General features: G+C 38.0%; 3 protein-coding genes across 4 annotated transcripts; 1 reads left to right on the forward strand and 2 right to left on the reverse strand.

The window, feature by feature from the left end:
• The first annotated feature begins 2954 nt into the window (after window positions 1-2954).
• LOC147552546 (uncharacterized) lies at window positions 2955-7007 on the forward strand. The gene has a single exon (XM_086668637.1). It carries the CDS (start codon window positions 2955-2957, stop codon window positions 7005-7007), a length of 4053 nt encoding a protein of 1350 aa, XP_086524763.1.
• A 2058-nt stretch (window positions 7008-9065) lies between these two features.
• LOC147552547 (peptidyl-prolyl cis-trans isomerase FKBP43-like) lies at window positions 9066-12580 on the reverse strand. 2 transcript variants are annotated; one of them, XM_086670519.1, is made up of 5 exons: window positions 12051-12580; window positions 11862-11935; window positions 11235-11457; window positions 10971-11094; window positions 9066-9304 (listed from the first exon to the last, which is right to left on the reverse strand). In XM_086670519.1, the coding sequence occupies exons 1-5, from the start codon at window positions 12061-12063 to the stop codon at window positions 9259-9261; spliced, it is 480 nt and encodes a 159-aa protein (XP_086526645.1). In that variant the 5' UTR covers window positions 12064-12580; the 3' UTR covers window positions 9066-9258. The 2 variants fall into 2 exon arrangements, with proteins under 2 accessions (XP_086526645.1, XP_086526647.1); XM_086670521.1 differs by having other exon boundaries at window positions 10928-11094.
• Window positions 12581-13222: 642 nt separating this feature from the next.
• Window positions 13223-17477, reverse strand: LOC147552548 (peptidyl-prolyl cis-trans isomerase FKBP53-like). The gene is made up of 10 exons (XM_086670518.1): window positions 17265-17477; window positions 16191-16510; window positions 16002-16075; window positions 15584-15809; window positions 15362-15485; window positions 14255-14582; window positions 14027-14114; window positions 13893-13934; window positions 13753-13801; window positions 13223-13677 (listed from the first exon to the last, which is right to left on the reverse strand). The coding sequence occupies exons 2-10, from the start codon at window positions 16243-16245 to the stop codon at window positions 13587-13589; spliced, it is 1077 nt and encodes a 358-aa protein (XP_086526644.1). The 5' UTR covers window positions 16246-16510; window positions 17265-17477; the 3' UTR covers window positions 13223-13586.
• Window positions 17478-19196: the final 1719 nt, after the last annotated feature.

The raw sequence follows: 19196 nt of genomic DNA on the forward strand, positions 1-19196 counted from the left end.
GTTGTTAATGTTTGAGTGACGAGTTATTGAGCTTATCACATCTATGATATATCATTTGGCAATATGATAGGAATTTGATGTATAAGGGCAAGATAGGAATTTGATGAATAGTACCCAATGTCCTATTTAGGATCAAATACCATATAGAAAATGCCTTGAAAAGCTTATAACAGTACGTGCAATCAAGACATGGACTAATGTGGCTCTATACAATCTCAAGAGTAGGTGAAAATGAATGGTAATTGAAGAAGAGGAAGAAATGGTAGAGAGAAGTGATATACAAAATGTACATAGGTACTTTCTCCCCTTATCACCCCAAATCAAGATATATATTGTGACCCTTCTTTAGTGAGGGAACCAAAATTGTGTTGATACTAAATGCCTTCTTCTCAATAATTATTTAGGTTGTAAATGCACTGGATTCATACATACACACATATGTAGAAGTTAGGGTTTCCTTCATCTCTAGTTCTACGAGGGTTTCTTGGACACTTTAGTTCTATTTGGAGAGCTAGGGTTTTTATTCCCCTTAAAATATAAATCCATGGAGTGGAGTTGGTAAAACTAATTTCAATACTTAACAAGAATTTATGATTTTTCTTTTCCTAATAAATTCATTGAACAAGTTTTCACCTAAAAGAATTGATTGTCATAAAGGTTAAAATCACTATTATTATCCAAAATCAAAATGTAATGTAGGTAGTACAAATTATTACTCACATTAATAACATGATTTAAGATTCATAACACTCAAAATAATAATTTATTAGTGAAATATAATCATGTTAATACTTGTTTTGAATTACTAATCATACACATTATGAAGAAGTTGGCCTTATCCTTCTTTACTTTTTTTTTTACAAATTTTAAAATTTGAATCTAGTCTCTCTAGCGAAGAGAACTATATATCAACACTCAACTAAAATGAGCTTCTATATCAACAAAAAAAAAAACTAAAATGAGCTTCTTTGCAACAAAAAAAAAACTAAAATGAGCTTTTTAAACCTAGTTTATTCAATTATGGAGTCGAATAAGAGAGTTTCGAATATACAGTAGTATCAATGTATTAGATTTTACACCAGTCTCGATACAATTTTCAAATTCAGATGATTAGTATTTTCAACTTTATATTTCAGATATCATGGCATATTGACTTGTACACGAAAGAAACTTGGGAGAAACAGGAATCGAACTAAGAGAGAGAGAGAGAGAGAGAAATCAACCAATTCGTTTCGCTCCTTTCTCCGATAACCTTCAAGGTTTTCCGATAGCCTTCTCCCACTGGTAGTTCCTTAGGGATATGCTGGCGGCTGGGGAGGCGCAACTCCTCCTTCCTGCTTCTGGCGAGGAAGATTCAAACCCTCTGGGGTCTGAAGCTACTTCAAAACAGAGCACTAAAGGAAAGGCGAGATTGGAAGATGAGCTGCCTTCAAACCAGAGATCTCCCAGGAAGTCGACTGAGCCTTTGGCTCCCACGACGGACTGGGCATCTCTATTCCTTAAAGGTAAGAAGGCAGTAAGTAAGACTCCTCTGGAGTATACGAAACCTCTCATTGTTAATGGTGAACCAGTTGCTAGTTTCTCATTATCTGAGTTTGCTAATGAACAAAGGGAGTGTGAAGACTGGTTGGTCAGAGCTTTCGTTGGACGTCGGATGCCATACCCAAATGTTTTAGCAGCCTTGAAGAAACTTTGGAAGCCTAAAGGTGAGTTCACACTTACAATTCATGGTACTTCTGCGTATATGATCAAGTTTACTCTTGAAGAGGATAGGCAAGCAGCTCTTGAGCATGAACCATTATACATTTTGAACCATCTATTTGTCATTCGACCCTGGTCCCCTTTTATTGAGGAAGAGTTACAGAACATCGACACTATCCCTGTTTGGGTGAACCTTTGGGATGTTCCCTCTCTGTTTTGGAATCCTAAAGGTATTGCTCGCATTGCTAGCTTGCTTGGGAAGCCTATTATGCTCGATACACCCACTGAGACAAAATCTCGAATGGCCTTTGCAAGAGTGTGTGTTGAAGTGGACAAGCAATGTAAGTTTCCTACCACTTTGTCCCTTGTCACTGATGAGGTGAAGGTGAATATTGTGAGAGTTGATTATACTTGGAAACCAGCTCTTTGTTCTGGTTGTGGGGAGTTTGGTCACTCTATTGGTCGTTGCCCACATGAACCTGCTCATGAGAGGCGGATGCAGCCTCCTAGAAGGCAGAATCAGCAGCAGAACAGGGCTAGCACACAACCTGCTCGACATAATGCCACTGAGACTAGTGCTGTTCCGTCTTATGCTGCTACTAGGGGAGTTGGGCCTATTAATGCACATGATAATAGACCTGCAGTGATTGAGAAGGGTCCTGGGGGTAGGAAGAAGGTTGGCTTCAATATTGCTCCTGCCTTGCCTAGTAGCCATTCTAAACAAGGGTCTAGGTTCACCATTCTGGACAAGGAGGCTTCCTTTCTAGTTGAGGGGACAAATAGCAATGGGGCTGTATCTAGTAGCACCCCTGTAGTTATTATGAATAACCCTCAACCTATGGATGATGAGGAATGGACTCCAGTGATCAAAAGGAAGAATAAGTTTGGCAATGAGAGTGCTAAGGCTGCTGCCATTGTTGAGGAGCTGGGAAGGCAGTCTCCTAAGAGGGTTTGCCTATCTGATGATGGCCCTAAGGCTGATAGTGTAGCTCATGCTATGGAAGGCATTGAGCATTGTGATAATGTGTCCAAAGTTATTGCTCTCTTTGCTAATAAAGAAAGAGGTGAGACAAAAGGCACTGTGAACTCCTTAGGGAGTGGTCCAACCAAAAAACCCACCAACTGTTTGGATGGTTAGTTTGGGCTGCTGGAATGTTAGGGGCTTGAACAGCCCTACAAGAATAAAGGAGGTGAAGGACCTCATAAGAGTTAATAAATTGGGTTTGTGTGGGTTTGTGGAAACCAGAGTTGCAATGGGAAATAAAAGTGTGGTGCAAAGGGCTATTAACCCCTTTTGGCACTACCTGGATAACTATAATGCTTCTAATGGTGGAAGAATTTGGCTTGCTTGGGATTCTCATTTATTACAAGTGAGGCATGTGTTTACTTCTGACCAAATGGTAGCTGTTCAAGCAACAACATGTGATGCTAGATGTTTCATGCTAGCCATTGTGTATGGTCACAATGATGCTGTGGCTAGGAAGAGTTTGTGGCAGGATATCAGAACTCTTACTAGCAGATTTGAAGCTCCTTGGGCCTTCTTGGGCGACTTCAATTCCATTTTGAATCCAAATGAGAAGCAAGGAGGGGACATAGTCAGGCCTTGTCACTATAAGGACTTCTCAGATTGTGTTCAGGATGCAGCTCTTATTGATTGCCCTTATAGTGGATACTTCTACACTTGGAATAATAAACAAGCAGGAGATGCTAGCATTTTTTCTAAATTGGACAGGGTCCTCATCAATATGGATTGGTTGCAGCTGTTTCCTAATTCTAGGGCCCAATTCTTGTCTCCTGGTGGCCTGGACCATTCCCCAGCTATCTTTTCCTTATTTGAGATAAAATGTATTGGTAGGAAACCTTTTAAATTCTTTAACTGTTGGTGTGATGCTCCTGGGTTCATGGAGCTGGTTTCTGAGGAATGGGACTGTGATATCCAAGGAACACCCATGTTTCAACTTGTCTCTAAACTAAAAAAGGTAAAAGTAAGGCTGATTCAATGGAAAGTTGACAACTTCTCTAGTTTTTCCCTTCAAGTCAGTGAGGCTAGGAAGGAAGTAGAGATTGTCCAAGCTGCTCTCCATGATAACCCCCATGACGTGGATCTCAGGAGACAAGAAAGGGAAGTTCTAAGCTCTTACACTTCTATGGCTAAGGCTGAAGTTTCAATGCTTAGGCAAAAGGCTAGGGTGCAATGGCTCACAGAGATGGATAGCAATACCAAATTCTTCCATAACACTATCAAAGAGAGAAGGTCAAGGAATAGCATCTATAAGCTTAACAGTGCTGATGGCTCTGAGCTTCTGGAGCAGCAGGACATTGTGGATGAGTGTGTTAACCACTATAAGGCCTTCTTTGGTCTGGAGGAGGATTGTGCTGATGAAGACATCACCTTGAGTTCTTTTGATTTTGCTAACTCTTTATCTAGTACTGATATGCAGGTGCTGCTGGAGCCAGTTACTAGGGAGGAGGTGGTGTTTGCCTTATCTACCATTGGGTCTGAGAAGGCCCCTGGGCCTGATGGGTTTTCTTCCTACTTTTTCAAGAGATGTTGGAGAGTGGTAGGAGATGACTTTACTAGAGCTGTCCTTAGCTTCTTCAGGTCAGGGAAGCTTCTTGGTGAGGTGAATGCTACCTTACTTACTCTCATTCCTAAGGTGCCAAATGTCAATAATATGGGTGACTTTAGACCTATAGCCTGCTGTAATGTGGTGTACAAGACAATTACCAAAATCTTAACTGTTAGACTCAAGAAAGTGGTGAAAGACCTTGTTGGTGAAAACCAACCTGCTTTCATATCAGGGAGATCCATCCAAGACAACATTATGTTAGCTCATGAGGTGGTTAGAGGCTATGGTAGGAAGGATGGGCCTCCAAGGTGTACAGTTAAGATAGACTTAAGGAAGGCCTATGATACTGTGAGGTGGTCTTCTCTCCTGAAAATTTTGAAGAAGTTCAACCTGCCTGATGGTTTCATCAAGTGGATTGCAGTTTGTGTTACTACTCCAAAATTCTCTGTTGTAGTCAATGGTGCTGTCAATGGGTCTTTTGAGGGTAAGAGGGGTCTGAGACAAGGTTGTCCTATATCTCCCTATTTGTTTGTCATGGTGATGGAGGTCTTTGCAGTTCTTCTGAAGAAGGAACATGATTCTGGTAATTTCCACCTACACCCTAGATGTAGCAGGCCTGTTGTAACCCATTTGTGCTTTGCTGATGACCTCATGGTTTTCATGAGGGGTGATAGGGACTCAGCTATTGCCCTCAGGAGGGTTCTTGATAGACTGTTTGCTTGTACTGGTCTAGTGGCCAACAATACTAAAAGCTCCATCTTCTTTGGTGGTATGTTTAGTGACAGTAAGGAGGAACTTAGAGGGCTGCTTGCTTTCAATGAAGGGGATTTACCTATGAGGTATCTGGGCCTTCCTCTGCTGTCTACCAGGCTATCATATACTGATTGCCTTCCTTTGCTCCAGAGGATTCAGAGTAGGGTGCAATCTTGGAAGGCTATGGCTCTCACCTTTGCTGGTAGGTTGCTGCTAGTCAATGTGGTTCTCAATAGCATGTTGATCTACTGGATGTCAGTGTTTGTTCTGCCCAAAAGAGTATACAAGGAGATCAACAGCATCTTTAACAGGTTCCTTTGGTCAGGGACTGAGCTTAGTGCAGGGAAGTCTACTGTCAGGTGGGAAATTGTGTGTCTCCCTAAACAGGAAGGAGGCCTTGGTATCAGGAGTATTGAGTCTCTGAACAAGGCTTTCAACATGAGACATGTTTGGGAGGTGGCAACTCATAAGGATACCTTGTGGGTAAGATGGGTTCAACAAAACCTTATAAAATCTCATTCCTTTTGGTTGATGAAGGTCCCTAAAGATTGCTCCTGGTGCTGGAGGAAAATATTAGGGTGTAGAGATGAAGCTCACAAGCTCATGCTCCACTTTATAGGTGATGGCACTGATACCTTGTTTTGGGTAGACCCATGGCATCCCTCTGGTATTCTATTGGATCAGTTCTTAGAGAGTTACAGATACAGATCCTTCTTATGCCTGAACACTAAGGTTTCTTGCCTCATTCAGGATGGTAATTGGCACATACCTGATTTTCTGATTCATGAGCTTCCTGATGTGTTTGCTAGACTCCCAGAAGTTCCAATAGCAACAGATAGCCATGATAGAGTTGTCTGGAAGGTGAATTCTCATGGAGTGTACAACCTAAAGGACACTTATGAAGCTATCCGGCCAAGGGGAGCTCAGGTTTATTGGCAGAAGATTGTCTGGTTCCCTAATTGCATCCCCAAACACTGTTTCTTCACTTGGTTAGTGTTGAATAATGGGCTCAAGACTAGAGAGAAACTCAGAAGATGGGGTCTGGATGTCCCAATCAGTTGTGGCATATGTTCCCTTGGTGTGGAATCTGATTACCATCTATTTTTTGACTGTAGCTTCTCTAGGGAGGTCTGGATAAGGTTGTTGGAACTTCTGGGTTACCATAGAGCTTGTCTCCCCACTATTGAGGATGAGTTCAGGTGGTGCAGTGAGCATTTCCAAGGGACCTCTGTGAGAGCCAAGATTGGCTGCCTAGTGCTGAACTCTTTCATCTACCACATATGGCAAGAGAGAAATGCTAGGGTCTTTCAACAGGTTGCTCGTACTACTGCTGGCCTTTTAAAGATCATTACTGAGGAAGTGAAGTTTAAGGCAGCAACTTGGAAAGGCAAGTTTGAGCACTCTATTCAGAACCTAGAGTATGTTGATAGATGGAACTTGTCAGTCACTCTCTCTAGGCCTGCTGTTAAGGGATACAAGTGGGAGCCTCCCCCCATTGGCTACTTCCTCATCCACTCTGATGGATCTATGGATAGCAATTCAGCAGGATATGGTGCTATTATTAGGGATGCTAATGGTGATGTGCTTGTGTCAGGTGCAGGCACAGCTGAGAAGCAGTCCATACTTCTTCATGAGCTTCAGGGAGTAGAGCTTGGGCTCCAGCTTGCTAGGAAATATGATTGTCCTAAGGTTATTATAGCCACAGACTCTATGTTGGTCCTTTCTATCTTGGCTGATCCTAGCAAGCTGCCTCCATGGAGCGTTTGGCATACTTGGCTCAAGATTAGGACCTTGTGGACTGAGTTCCAGCATTGCACTATCAAGCATGTAGTCAGGGAGCTCAATCAGGCAGCAGATTTTCTTGCTAAGTGGAAGCCTAATGGTGTTATTGAGTTGGATGTCTCTAGTACTCCTAGGGAATTGCTTGATATTGTTAAAGATGATAGGAATGGCAAGATTAGACTAAGGAAATGTTGGCACTGAGTGCTTGTAATCTTTTTATTTTGTTGCTTTTCAGCTTGTCTTTCCTTTAGGTCTGGGCCCTTTAATCCCAGCTTTCCAATGCAAAAAAAAGAAACTTGGGAGAAGATAGTTGATTAAAATTTTCATGAATTTTGAGAGTCCACAAATGCTCCCCGTGTTCAAATCAGAACATTTACGAGCCCGATCATTCGAAAAATTAAACTCATGACATTTGAGACCCCTCGAATGTCTAAAACACTCAAATCATAACATTTGAGTGTCTTTGAATGCCTGAGACATTCAAATCATGACATTTGAAAATCCACGAATATCTAGGACATTTAATTCAAGAGAAAGTGTCTGCAGACTTTGGCGAATTTGAACATTTGATAACATTTTGATGCATTCGAGTTTAAATTTGCAGAGAAATTGTTCTCCAAATAATGGAGAACAATTAATATCCTGATTTAGATACTAATGATAATAGTAATACTAACAACAAAAATAAATAAGAACTTATTTAAATAACTAAAAATAATATAATGATCTCCATATATTAAATATTAATAGTATAATAGTAATGTAGTAATCCTATAACAATAATATGAATGAAAATATTTTTATGTAACAATATATTATTGATATAATAGCAATATCGTATACTATGATCTATTTTATCATAAATATATTATTTTTGTTTAAAATATTCAATTTACAATTAATCGTGGACTGCAAAATTATATTTAATGGACATAAAATCTACCAGAGTCCATAAAAGTTTACCCTCCTCCTCAAGGAATATCTCCCATATAATGTCATTTGAAAATAAAAAATGACAAGAATGATGAAAATTGTCCATATACATGAATTACACTATAGGCCTAATCTACCACCCTCCTCCTAAAGGAATAGAGGCAATATGAGTAAAATATTTGTTGAGGGGTAAAGTCAATACTCATTAAGTGAATAGTAGAAAATGTAGGAATCCAATAAATAAGTAGGGCCAAGCCATCAAAGAAATACATGATGTGCCAAACATAGAGTAAGCAAGAGAGGGAGACAATTTTGCCATCTTTGTGAAAAAGAAAAGGAGAGGAAAAAAGATAAAGTAGAGGCTGATTAGGAATCAAGGGATAGACTATAGAAAAAAAAAATGAAAGACAAATTTTTGGTACGGTTTTTTTAACTTTTAAAAAGGAAAAATGATGACCTTAATCAAACTATATAATTGTATATGGCCTAGTAGGAGTAGGTATATGATTTTGATGTCGATGTGTTTCTACACAATTTTTTATTCATTCTCTCCATAGCCCAGACCTTGCTAATTTTGGCCCTGGGATCCAGAGCCACTGCTCTTGCATATCTAGCTACAGGTTTCAAATTTAATTCTGCATAATTTTACAGTTGGAAGGTCGATTTTTTTAGAGTTAAATTTAAACATCAACGCTTAAAATAATCAAACAAATAAAACAAGCATTTGCATAAGCCGTTAAACATTGAGCACTAACGAACATCCAACACCTCAATTACGTATACCAGCGACACATTTGTGTTACTTAATGGAACTTACAAGTAGCTCGTTCCGATCCATAAGTGAACAACCACAAAAGAGAGAAATATTGAAACGTTTATTTTTACAAAGAACATAATAAAACTTGAATATTAAACAGTAGGAATTTTTTTTTATGATATTGCCAAAATACAAATCCGTTCCTTCCATATTTTTTTTTGTTAAACCATATGGTCACTCATGTATAGAATGGGATTCGTTACGAAGATTGCGATTCTTTTTGTCACCTACCCGCATGCCAGAAGATGCAATTCATACAGATAAATAGCCATGAAAAGTATGAAACAACTCGATATACCATCCTTTTATACCTTTACTTACAAGACAAAGATTAACAACTTCAAGAGAGATGGAAGAGAAGAAAACATATTTGTGTAACATACTTGTGTACTTTGAGTTCTTGTATGTATTTATCTTCAAATAAATTCAGAACTTAAAACAAGTTTTCTCCTCAAATTTAGATCTGCTTTCGTTTTCGCTGAAAACACATGCATTGAATATAATGACTGGCCTTTAAGATTTAACTCCATTAGAAGGATAAAAGAGTGCATAACAACTCAAAAAGCACATAGATTGTATTCAGAATTCAGATTTAACAAAACAAACAAACAACACCTTAGTTGACCTTGCTACTCGGATCACCGTAACAGAAACTATGTAGGTAGCTCCACACGTAGCTGTCATTTTCTTTACCCTTTGAGCTTACTTTGCTGAAACCGTCTTGAACAGGTTGATTATTGATGTTACCCTAAAGCATTTTCGAAAGGAAAACAAGAAAGGTGAATACATATGATCCCATGTCCAACTTCAAATTGCGTAATAAATAGCAGTATTGACATTACATATGGTGACAAGTGACAACTCATTCAACCGAGAACTACGTCAAGTTTCTAGACAGTATTTCAAAGGTAAGATGGTTGAATAGTTTTTGTAGTTTCTGGTTTTAGAATAGAGGGAGGGAGGGGAGGAGGATTGTTATTAGCCACTTAGCCATATTCAAACTCAAGCTCTACTTTCTCCTGCTCAAGTTCTCATCGAAATATAGTCCCCTTCAGTATCCATAAGGTAGTTGAGCTAAAGTTCTCGAGAGATACGGTAGGTGCTCCATTAATCCCTCTAACCCTTCCACCTGTGGATCTCTCTGGAGACTCATGTATTATCTTTCTGATATAACGGATTACAAGAGTCTTTATAAAGGGATTATTCCCCAATGCCATCCTAGATAGAAACAATAAACAAATGAAGTAGGTGTTGATTGTGCAAGTCTCGATAAAGGGATTATTCCCCAGTGGCTATTTCATTTTATCCTTCGAAATCTAAATATAACAGTGTTTCTAAAATCAACACTATGTAGATGGTCTTGGCCAGGCCAAAGGCCGAGAACCTCGGCCGAGACATCAAGTACAAGTAATAAGTACAATGAACTTTGAATCTTCTTGTGTTCTTCACTTCTTAGTTCTTAATCTTAATTTGTACTACTTTCTCTAACTTAATAATTGTATTCCTAATCTACTAGAGTTTTCATAGTTTTTATAGAATTTTCAATGTCTCTGTATGACAAAAGACCTAAAATGTCTATATAATATTATTGCTACTTATCTTAGATTTATTGGGGATATAATAAGTTGTTAAGAAGATAACAAAAGTAGTATACAATTGGGATTAAGAATTTCCAGAAAATAGAAGTTCCAAATTTTTTTTCCAAAAGATTAAAAGTTGTTGTCTTGGTCTCGGGCTGTCTTACCTAAAACTCCGACAAACCCTAACTCGGAGGTTAGGCCGAGTCTTGTCTCGGGAAAGGCCCAAAACGAGACCCGAGATTCTCGTCCATCTCGGCCGAGACAGACCACACAGATTCAACAGTTCGTGTGTAGCAAAAAAATCAACTTTAAGCTAGAACTCCGTTCAATGACAATTGTAGGTAAAATTTACTTAGAGCATCTCCAATGGGACACTCTAACAAACACTCTAAAAGTCCTAGTTGTCAAGGGCCAATAGAGATTCTCTTTCCAAAATGTCAATATAGAGACACTCTAATTTTTGTTGGTCTCCAATGGAGATCTCTAAAGTGTCTATACTTAATACACATGTCCTTCTTCAATTCAATTGATAAAAAGTAGTTGAAAAGCAAGATTTTTTATTGGTTGAAATTTAAAAGTAACACTTAGAGTGTCTCAAGTAGACACTCTCATTTTAGAGTTTCTCTCTCTAGACACTCTACAATAAATGTGTCCACCTCATATTAGAGTGTCTAATAAAGTGTTCCATTGGAGATGATTTTTTAACAAAAACTCCAAAAAGTCTATGTGGCACTCTAAGTGTTAGAGATTGAGTGTCCCATTGGAGATGCTCTTAGCGGTAATTAGTAAACTCTACTTTGTCCTCTAAATATAAACATAAAATAAGTATCTCACTTTTTCAACCCGACATCTTGAACAATGTTATGGCTTCTCCCTTTACTCCCATGATTTCCACCTTCTTTAGCCTCATCCTTAGGACGGTTTTCTCTTGCTTCAACCTTATTCGTTTCAATTACAACTGCAGTGAATGCCATGAAAGAAAATAAGATAAGAAAATCAGAGTTTCAAAATTACTTAAATGAAATATATATATATATATATATATATATATATATATATATATATATATATGCAAAGAAATCTATCCAAGGGAATTACAATTTCGGCAAAAACAATCCTTAATATAAAAGCCAGTAAGATAAACACTATGACGGCCAATAACTGAAAAAACGACATCATCTTCTTCACCAAAATCAAGATTCAGTGGAAACGACATTTCCTTAGACGGCCGGAGTGCACATAATAGAATTGGGTCCTTAGCCCCAACAATACACCGTACAGCACTAATCTCAAATGCATCACAACCGACATCCAAAGTTGCCTGCAACATCAAATTATGATTCTTCATTAAGACTCGCAAACAAGAAGAATGTTTTTCCACTTGTACAGAACATCAAAAAATACCCAAAACTCTTACTTCCCTAGAATTCGAAGACCAGTCAATCAAAACAGCACGATAACCCTCTCCTACTCTAACTGGCAGATGGCCAGCTAAAATTTAAGAAGGGTCCTTCTACCATTTGTCCTAACGACACATGATAATTCATAAATGCTTTCTAATTTTAATAAGTCAAAATCAATCATTTTAACTGGTTATACCTATTTTAATATTTCTAAGTTAAAAAAAAAGGAAAAGACTTGATATCTTATAAAACCCATTACCCATTTAAGTAGGATTAATAAATCATTGATGCATAAAGATCATTATGTTTTGAGAGTACAAACCTGAGTAATGTGAAGCCTTCCTTTGGCTTTATCAAAGCGATGAATGAATGATTTTCCTGGTTCTAGTCTAATTCCTGATAATAATAATAATTATATTACACACCCTAAGATCACTACTTTACTTCAATGAATTTAAATAAACCTAATGGAAAAATGACAAATTTGGAACCAAAAGATTTGAAAACTAACCCCAAAATGCCATTTCCGGTCAGCAAAAGCAGGCAGTGTGAGAATCAATCAGCTTGTAGGAAATTCAGCATCAGCTCCACAGAAACCCCCACCTCCACAGAAATTCTCTCTCTAAAACAAGGGCTGGAATTGTTCCAGTAGTAGGAGTGTAATTATAGTGCTTTTTAGACGTGAAGAAGAAGAATAGTCCTTGACTCCTCGTTCTCCCCATCGTAGCTTCGGTACTCTTCTTGCTCATTAACAAACTTCAAAGCGGTTCTACTTTCACCTTCTTCAAGTCAATCTAGTGTGATTAATTGAAGAGTGTTAACCCGAAATGGGCCAGTTGACCCCAAACATCGCCTTCCCACTTGGTTAGATTTTTGGGGCCATGGATATTAGAGCAAGTCCAACCCATAGGAAGGCCTCGGCGCTTAGAGCAACTCCAATGGTGAGGGGCAGAGCCGCAGATGGCCAAAATCCTACGCCTTTTGGGGCTGAGCTGAGGTTCAGCCCCAAGGGGGTGCTCAGTCGACTGACCACACCCCCCACATGATGGTTGTATGGCCTTGTATTCTACACAATTTTTTATTCATCTTAGGTTCATCCTATCTATTTTACCTTTTCCTACAAATTTTGAAACTCAAAGTCATTGCTCTAGACTAGAATTTTGGCCGATATACTATACAGTTGGTACTCACGAGTCACGACGTTAAGTTTATATCTGTTTTTCAAAATAATTTGAAATCTAAAATGGAGTGTAATTCATCATAATTTTAGTTGTTGTGGATACTGTCTTTCAAATATAGTTAAATCTTGAAAAAAAAAGGTCTAAATTGGACAAGACTTTTTTTTTTTTTGATGAGATGAGATGACAAGACTTTCTTAAGGAGAAGAAAGCTTATTTTAAGATTTGATTTTAGTACAGTAATTTGCAACCCATTGACCTAAGCAATTGCAGTGGTTGTAGCCAGTCCAGTATATCAGCAGATCTAAATACCCATTTCCATGAAAACCAAAATACTCAGTGACTAATAGCAAATGTAGATGCTCATGTTTCCTTTTACACATTTGCAGGTTTCTGTTGTTTTTATACAGTTGGGAGCTTTATTTTTTATATTAGATCCAAATCTATACATCAAGCTGTTAAATTATCAAACAAAAGAGAGAATTAAGGCATTGAACATCGAGAATTCGAGAACATCTAGCACTTTCATGTCATATATCAAAGACACATTTGGTAGTATTTATGGTATTTACAAGTAACTCCATTCGATCCATAACAAAAAACCCACAAGTATGAAATGTTATCTATATTCACATTTATGTACAAAGAAGAAAATACTAAACAGTAAGCCGAAAAGAGAGACACTGATGATTAATAAATGTAGATTCTCACTTCCTCTGCACATTTGCTAAGTTGCTGTTGTATTTATAAATATAGGGCTCTATGGTTTGGAGTTGGATCTATACATGAAGCTGCTAAACAATCAAACGTACGAAATAAAGAAGCATTTGCATAAGCTGAATAGGCTGATAAGCACCGAGCACTACATATTAGCTAACATCGATCACCTCAATGTCATATACCAGTGACGCATTTGCTGGTACATTATGGTACTTCCTGAAAGCTCCTTTCGATCCATAACTGAACCACAACAGTCGTAAAATATTAAACATGTATATATATGATGAGTATACTAGTACAGCCTAATATACATACCCAAGTGCCGGTGGTATTGTTATTCTTCTTCTATCCCCTACCCTCATACCTGAAGATGCAAGTCATATAAAGGAATGGCGATGAAAAATCTTAAACAACTCCGATATCCAAAATTCAATTGAAGACTTCAAGGTACCTACCGTTAACCCCGATATCCCATCCTTTTATAACTTTACCTACACCTGTAAGACAAAGATTAACAAGTTTTAGAGAGAGACCAAAAGAAACTAGACCAATGTATAAACTATATTAGGTGCGTGCAGCAATGAAGTACCTAATCTGAACTGATAAGGTGCACCATCATCGTTTGAGTCAAAAAGTTTTCCATCAGTCTTTAGTTTACCAACATAATTAACAGTCACCTGAAACCGAGTAAAGAAGCTTATTCATTTAACTAAGATTCAGAGTTAACGTTCTCGCACGACATGGATATAAACTTGAAACAGTTTAAGTAACATATAGGTAATTCCACAACAGGTTTCTCCAGTATCAAGTTATATACCTTGGATCCAGGAAGAGCAACTTTACTATTATGGGTATCTCCAAATTTAAGCTCCTCGATGACCATGCCATTAGTAAAAGTCCTTGTATCTAATGGAACTTCTTCAGCATTATTTCCATTCGTCTCAACAGCTGATTCTTTATTTTCTTTAATCCCCAAGCTTACTTTGCCATCACTATCTTGCATACGTTGACTATTGATGTTACCAGTCTTTCCCACCTTCGGCTTCGATATATATGCTTTCTTTGACTTACTAATTTTTCCATGTCCAATTTCTGTTGCCGGCGCAGAGGAATCTTCAGGTTGTTCAGGCACCCTAAAGCATTTCCTAAAGGAAAAGAAGAAAATTCAATACTGAACATGAACCCATGTCCAACTTCAAATGACTTGATATATATCAGTTCTGACATTACATCGGGTGACAGGTGACAACTGATTCAGCCAAGAACCACGTCAAGTTACTCGAATATTTACTTTTTTACTTCAAGAATAAAATGGTTCAATTGTTTATGTACTTCCTAATTTTAGTATAGAGGGAGGGAGAGGAGGATTGTTAGCCATATTCAAATTCAAGTTCTACTTTGTCAGTTCGTCCTGATCAAGTTCTCCTCGAATCATAGTCTCGTAGAGTATTCATAAGGTAGTTGAACTAAAGTCTTGAGAGATCGCAGTAGGTGTTACCTTAAGCCCTCTTACACTTCAACCTCTGGATCTCTCTGGAGACTCACGTATTATCTTACCGACATCTAAGGTCCATTCACCTAACCTACAGATAACGTATTAAGAGAGCTTCATTGAAGAGAACATTCTCCAATACCGTCATAGATATAATCATATAACCATAAACAAACAAAAAACAAAAAAGGTCTTGATTGTGCAAGTCTAGAGTTCCCAAACACTATCAGTGGCTGTTCCTTTTCATCCTTCTAGGAATGTAAAGTATAATAATGGGGTTTCTAAATTCAACAATTCATGTTAAGCAAGAAAATAAACTTTAAGTTGGAACTCTGTTGAATGTTTAATGACAATAGTAGGCAAAACTTACTTGGCGGTAATTAGTGAACTCTACTTTATCCTATAAGTATAGACATAGGAGAAATATCTCACTTTTTCAATCCGACATCTTGAACAAGGGAATGGCTTCTCCTTTTACTCCCATGATTTCTACCTTCTTTGGCGTCTTTCTTGGTATAATTTTCTCCTACTTCAACCTTATTTGTTTCAACTATAACTGCAGTGAAAAAGAAAAGTAAATAAGATAAGAAAATCTGAGTTACGACATAATTGAAGTTAATATACACAAAGAAATGTATCGAAGGGAATTACTACCATTTCGCCAAAAACAATCTCGAATATAAAATCCAGTAAGGTAAACACTTTGAGGGCCAATAACTGAAAAAACGACATCATCTTGTTCCTCAAAATCAAGATCCAGTGGACACGATAGTCCCATAGACGGTAAGAGTGCACATAACAGTACTGGGTCCTTAGCCCCAACGATACACCGTACAGCACTGGTCTCAACAACTGCATCACAATTGATATCCAAAGTTGCCTGCAACATCAAATTATGATTCTTTACAAACAAGAAGAATGTTATTCCACTTATACAGAACATCAAAATGTACCCCCAAAACTCCTAGTATTTCCCTAGAATTCAATGACCCATCAATCAAAACAGCAAAGTAATAGTAAGATCATTGATGCATAAAGAATTAATGATATTTTGAGGGAACAAAGTGCAAACCTGAGTAATGTGAAGTCTTCCTTTGGTTTTATCAAAGCTATGAATGAATGATTTTCCTGGTTCTAGTTTAATTCCTGATATAACATTAATTAATTAATATATATTACAAGCCCTACTATGATTACTGTGAAGTGTCTAATCAACCTACTAATGAAAAATTTGGAATGAAAAGGTTTGAAAACTTATTACCCCAGAATGCCATTCCCGGGCAGCAAAAGCAGGCAGTGTGAAATTCAATTAGCATCACCTCCAAAGAAACCCACCTCCCTTTCTCTCTCTCTCTCTCTCTCTCTCTCTCTAATCGTGGTAGTAAAGTTGTTCCAGTATACTTATACTACTTTTAGAGTTGAAGAAGAAGAAGAAGAATCGTCCTTGACTCCTCCTCCTCGTTCTTCCCATCTATCTATCGCTTTGGTATTCCATCAGCTCATTAACAACAAATTTCCGAATCTTATTCCTTCCTTATTGAGTCAACGCAGTCTAATTAATGGTGCCCCTTTTTTATACTCCTGGGTAGGGGTGGGAATTTTGCCACGAGCCCGAACCCGCCCACGGGCACCCGAGTCCAACGAAGACCATGGACGCCTGCGCCCGTCTCGGGCACAACCCGCCAAGTTTTGGTGGGCGGGCATGGGTTAAAACCTCTAACCGCGCACCCACCCATGCCCGCACCCACTTAACCTCATCCAATGATAACCAACCAAATTACATTAACTTTTTGGGTTGATGAAACTTAATAGTCCATGTTGCTAGACCTAGTGGAGATGGTAAACAATATGTTTAAGGGCAATCACACGAATCCAATGCATTTCGTTGCAATGGCCGAGGACAATTCCTAATAGCTTACTGAAGTAGTGTTTGGCTTTGAGGGAGCAAAGAGTGGGATAAGTTTATATTATATCTCATGAGAATTCTTCATTAGTTTTCAATGTGAGGTTAAATTCCTAAAATGAACAGCACAAATAACGTCTAGTTTAAATCTCACATTGTCTCTTTAGAATCAGAAAAGGTATTTGAAGACTTTATAAAAGTAGAGGAAGAAGTGAGTTTTTAAGTCATGAGATTACCTGCTACCCGCCCGCCCGCCCATACCCGAATTACCCGAGCTTCTTAATGGGCTTGGGCGGGTAATGGGCAAGGCGAATTTCAAAATTGCCCGCCCGATTAACCCGCTTACCCTAATAGCCATTGAAGTTTGGTGCCCGACCCGCCCAACCCGATGTTTCAAGTGTCCATGAACGCCCGTACCTGCCCAATTCCCACCCCTAATCCTGGGACTCCGTCACCCTTCGTATCGTACCCCCACGGATTGGGGAAGTCCGAGGGGTCTCGGCCTAAATCAATCCTTTAGCCCACTTTTATTTGCTTTTTGAAAAAAAAAATGGTACTCCTACAAAGTATCTCGTTCATGCATAGATTTGATGTCGAAAAGCTAATCCAAAGACAACACACATAAGATTAATGTAACATTTTATTGACACTTTCATCTATGTATGTGTTAGTTAAATATACGCAGGTTCACTCTGGGTTTAATCTATTAGGTCGATTGTTTTGGTCATGTTTCGATGATTTTGGTAAGATGTAGATGGTTTGTCGAGTTTCTTTTCTTGAGTGAGATGTTACATTGCCAATCTCCTATGATTTTTTTTTCTCTTGCGTCTTTTTAAATTACGAGACATATTATTTGTTGTTTTTTTTTTTTTATGAAGGATATTATTTGTTGTTACTGCAAATGTGAAATAAAAACAGAAACAAACCGAAGAAATTCAGAGAGAACCAATTTGTAGTCCTTTTTTCATCTGTTTTCAGATGGAGAGATGATAGTAAAATAAACGCATTTGATCAACATAAAGTTTTATTACCGCCTCAATCAGAAGTGGAACAACAAGTATGGCAAAGGTTTATTTGTCTAGCTCACAAGCTTAGTAGCTCTATCTACCTTATTTTTATTTGAGAAAACATATGTTTTTTTTTTATGATAGTGGTCATTAAGTAGAGGAGTTTGACAGAGACTGCTCATCCGAGGATAGGAACTTCAATAACCGTTCCACCTGCTCTATCAACATGGAGCCAAACACGGTTGCAACAGTAGTCACCACGAGGGAGCCCTCCTGGTACCAAAGGAATCACTTGAATTGATGGATTGGTTTTGTGAATTGCTGCTATTGCTTCACCTTGTTTTTTACCCAACAACTCTGGCCATCTTGTCTTCCCTGCAAAACAATATTTCACCCTACTCAAATTCACAAATACGGAGAGAAATCGGGGGAGGAAGGAAGGGAGGGAGAGAGAGAGATATATGCATACCATCACATGGAACTTCACTGTCACAAAAGAAAGACATCTTCGATGTTTTAGAACTTCTTATTGTAGTGGAGAATGTCGGAATGTAGAATGTTGATGATGAATGCCTTATTTATACAGGTTTTAGGCATATCATCATTGTACGCTATATAGTATTTTCATTTATTCTCTCGGTCATATATAATCTTGAAATTGATTGAGAAAAATATTTCATTTATTCTCCGGATCATATAATCTAGAAATTGAATGAGAAAAATAGAGGATATTACAGTTAGGCGTATGTTTCAGACTACAACCATTCATGATTGGCTCTTATGAGATTTTCAATCTTTATGAGAATGTACTAAAGGCGGCAGTTTGGAGTTTCCAAAATAATTTCCAGGGCATCCAAGATTGGTGAGAAAATCTTGAATGCTCCCCAACCCCTCTTCTTCTTTTCACGTTAGTGCCCGATGAAGGATTGTCAGCAAGTACCATTGTAAGAAACCCTTCATAATTTTCTTCCTCCCATAACTACCATTTGCCTCTCTCTCTTTGTTCCTGTAAATCAATGACGCAGCGAAAACTCCGAAAAAAATTAGATCTTCGTCTAAAATTTAAACCTAGAAAAAACCTTTAGATCTTCGTCTGAAGACTTGTAAAACCAAAACTAACTAGATTAAACTAAAATACTCAGTTTTATTGATTAGACTTGAATGAATAAAACAAGAGTTAATTCCTATTTGGCCCCCTACTTTGTGATCAGCTCCCTTTATGGCCCCTATTTTCTGTAAATACAAATATGACCCCCTATTTTCTGTAAATACAAATATGACCCCCTATTTTTATGAAAATGTCCTAACTACCCTTTTTTTAAATATTTTTTCAAAATAAAATTACAAAGAAAACATT

This window comes from Eschscholzia californica, unplaced genomic scaffold (assembly GCF_041429995.1).
Source record: "Eschscholzia californica isolate CP2 unplaced genomic scaffold, dmEscCali1.0.p SCAF_3, whole genome shotgun sequence".
Lineage (NCBI taxonomy): Eukaryota > Viridiplantae > Streptophyta > Magnoliopsida > Ranunculales > Papaveraceae > Eschscholzia > Eschscholzia californica.

Bases quoted from the DNA above. Each gene is read 5' to 3' on its own strand.
- LOC147552546 (XM_086668637.1), top strand. From the start codon at position 2,955: ATGGGAAATAAAAGTGTGGTGCAAAGGGCTATTAACCCCTTTTGGCAC.
- LOC147552547 (XM_086670519.1), bottom strand. The intron at 11,458-11,861 runs GTTTGTACTCTC...TTGATGTTGCAG, and splicing joins GAAGGCTTCACATTACTCAG to GCAACTTTGGATGTCGGTTG. The intron at 11,095-11,234 runs GTAATTCCCTTG...CATTCACTGCAG, and splicing joins GGATTGTTTTTGCCGAAATT to TTGTAATTGAAACGAATAAG.
- LOC147552548 (XM_086670518.1), bottom strand. From the start codon at position 16,245: ATGCTAATTGAATTTCACACTGCCTGCTTTTGCTGCCCGGGAATGGCA. The intron at 15,486-15,583 runs GTAGTAATTCCC...TTTTCACTGCAG, and splicing joins AGATTGTTTTTGGCGAAATG to TTATAGTTGAAACAAATAAG. The intron at 13,935-14,026 runs GTACTTCATTGC...TTTGTCTTACAG, and splicing joins ACCTTATCAGTTCAGATTAG to GTGTAGGTAAAGTTATAAAA.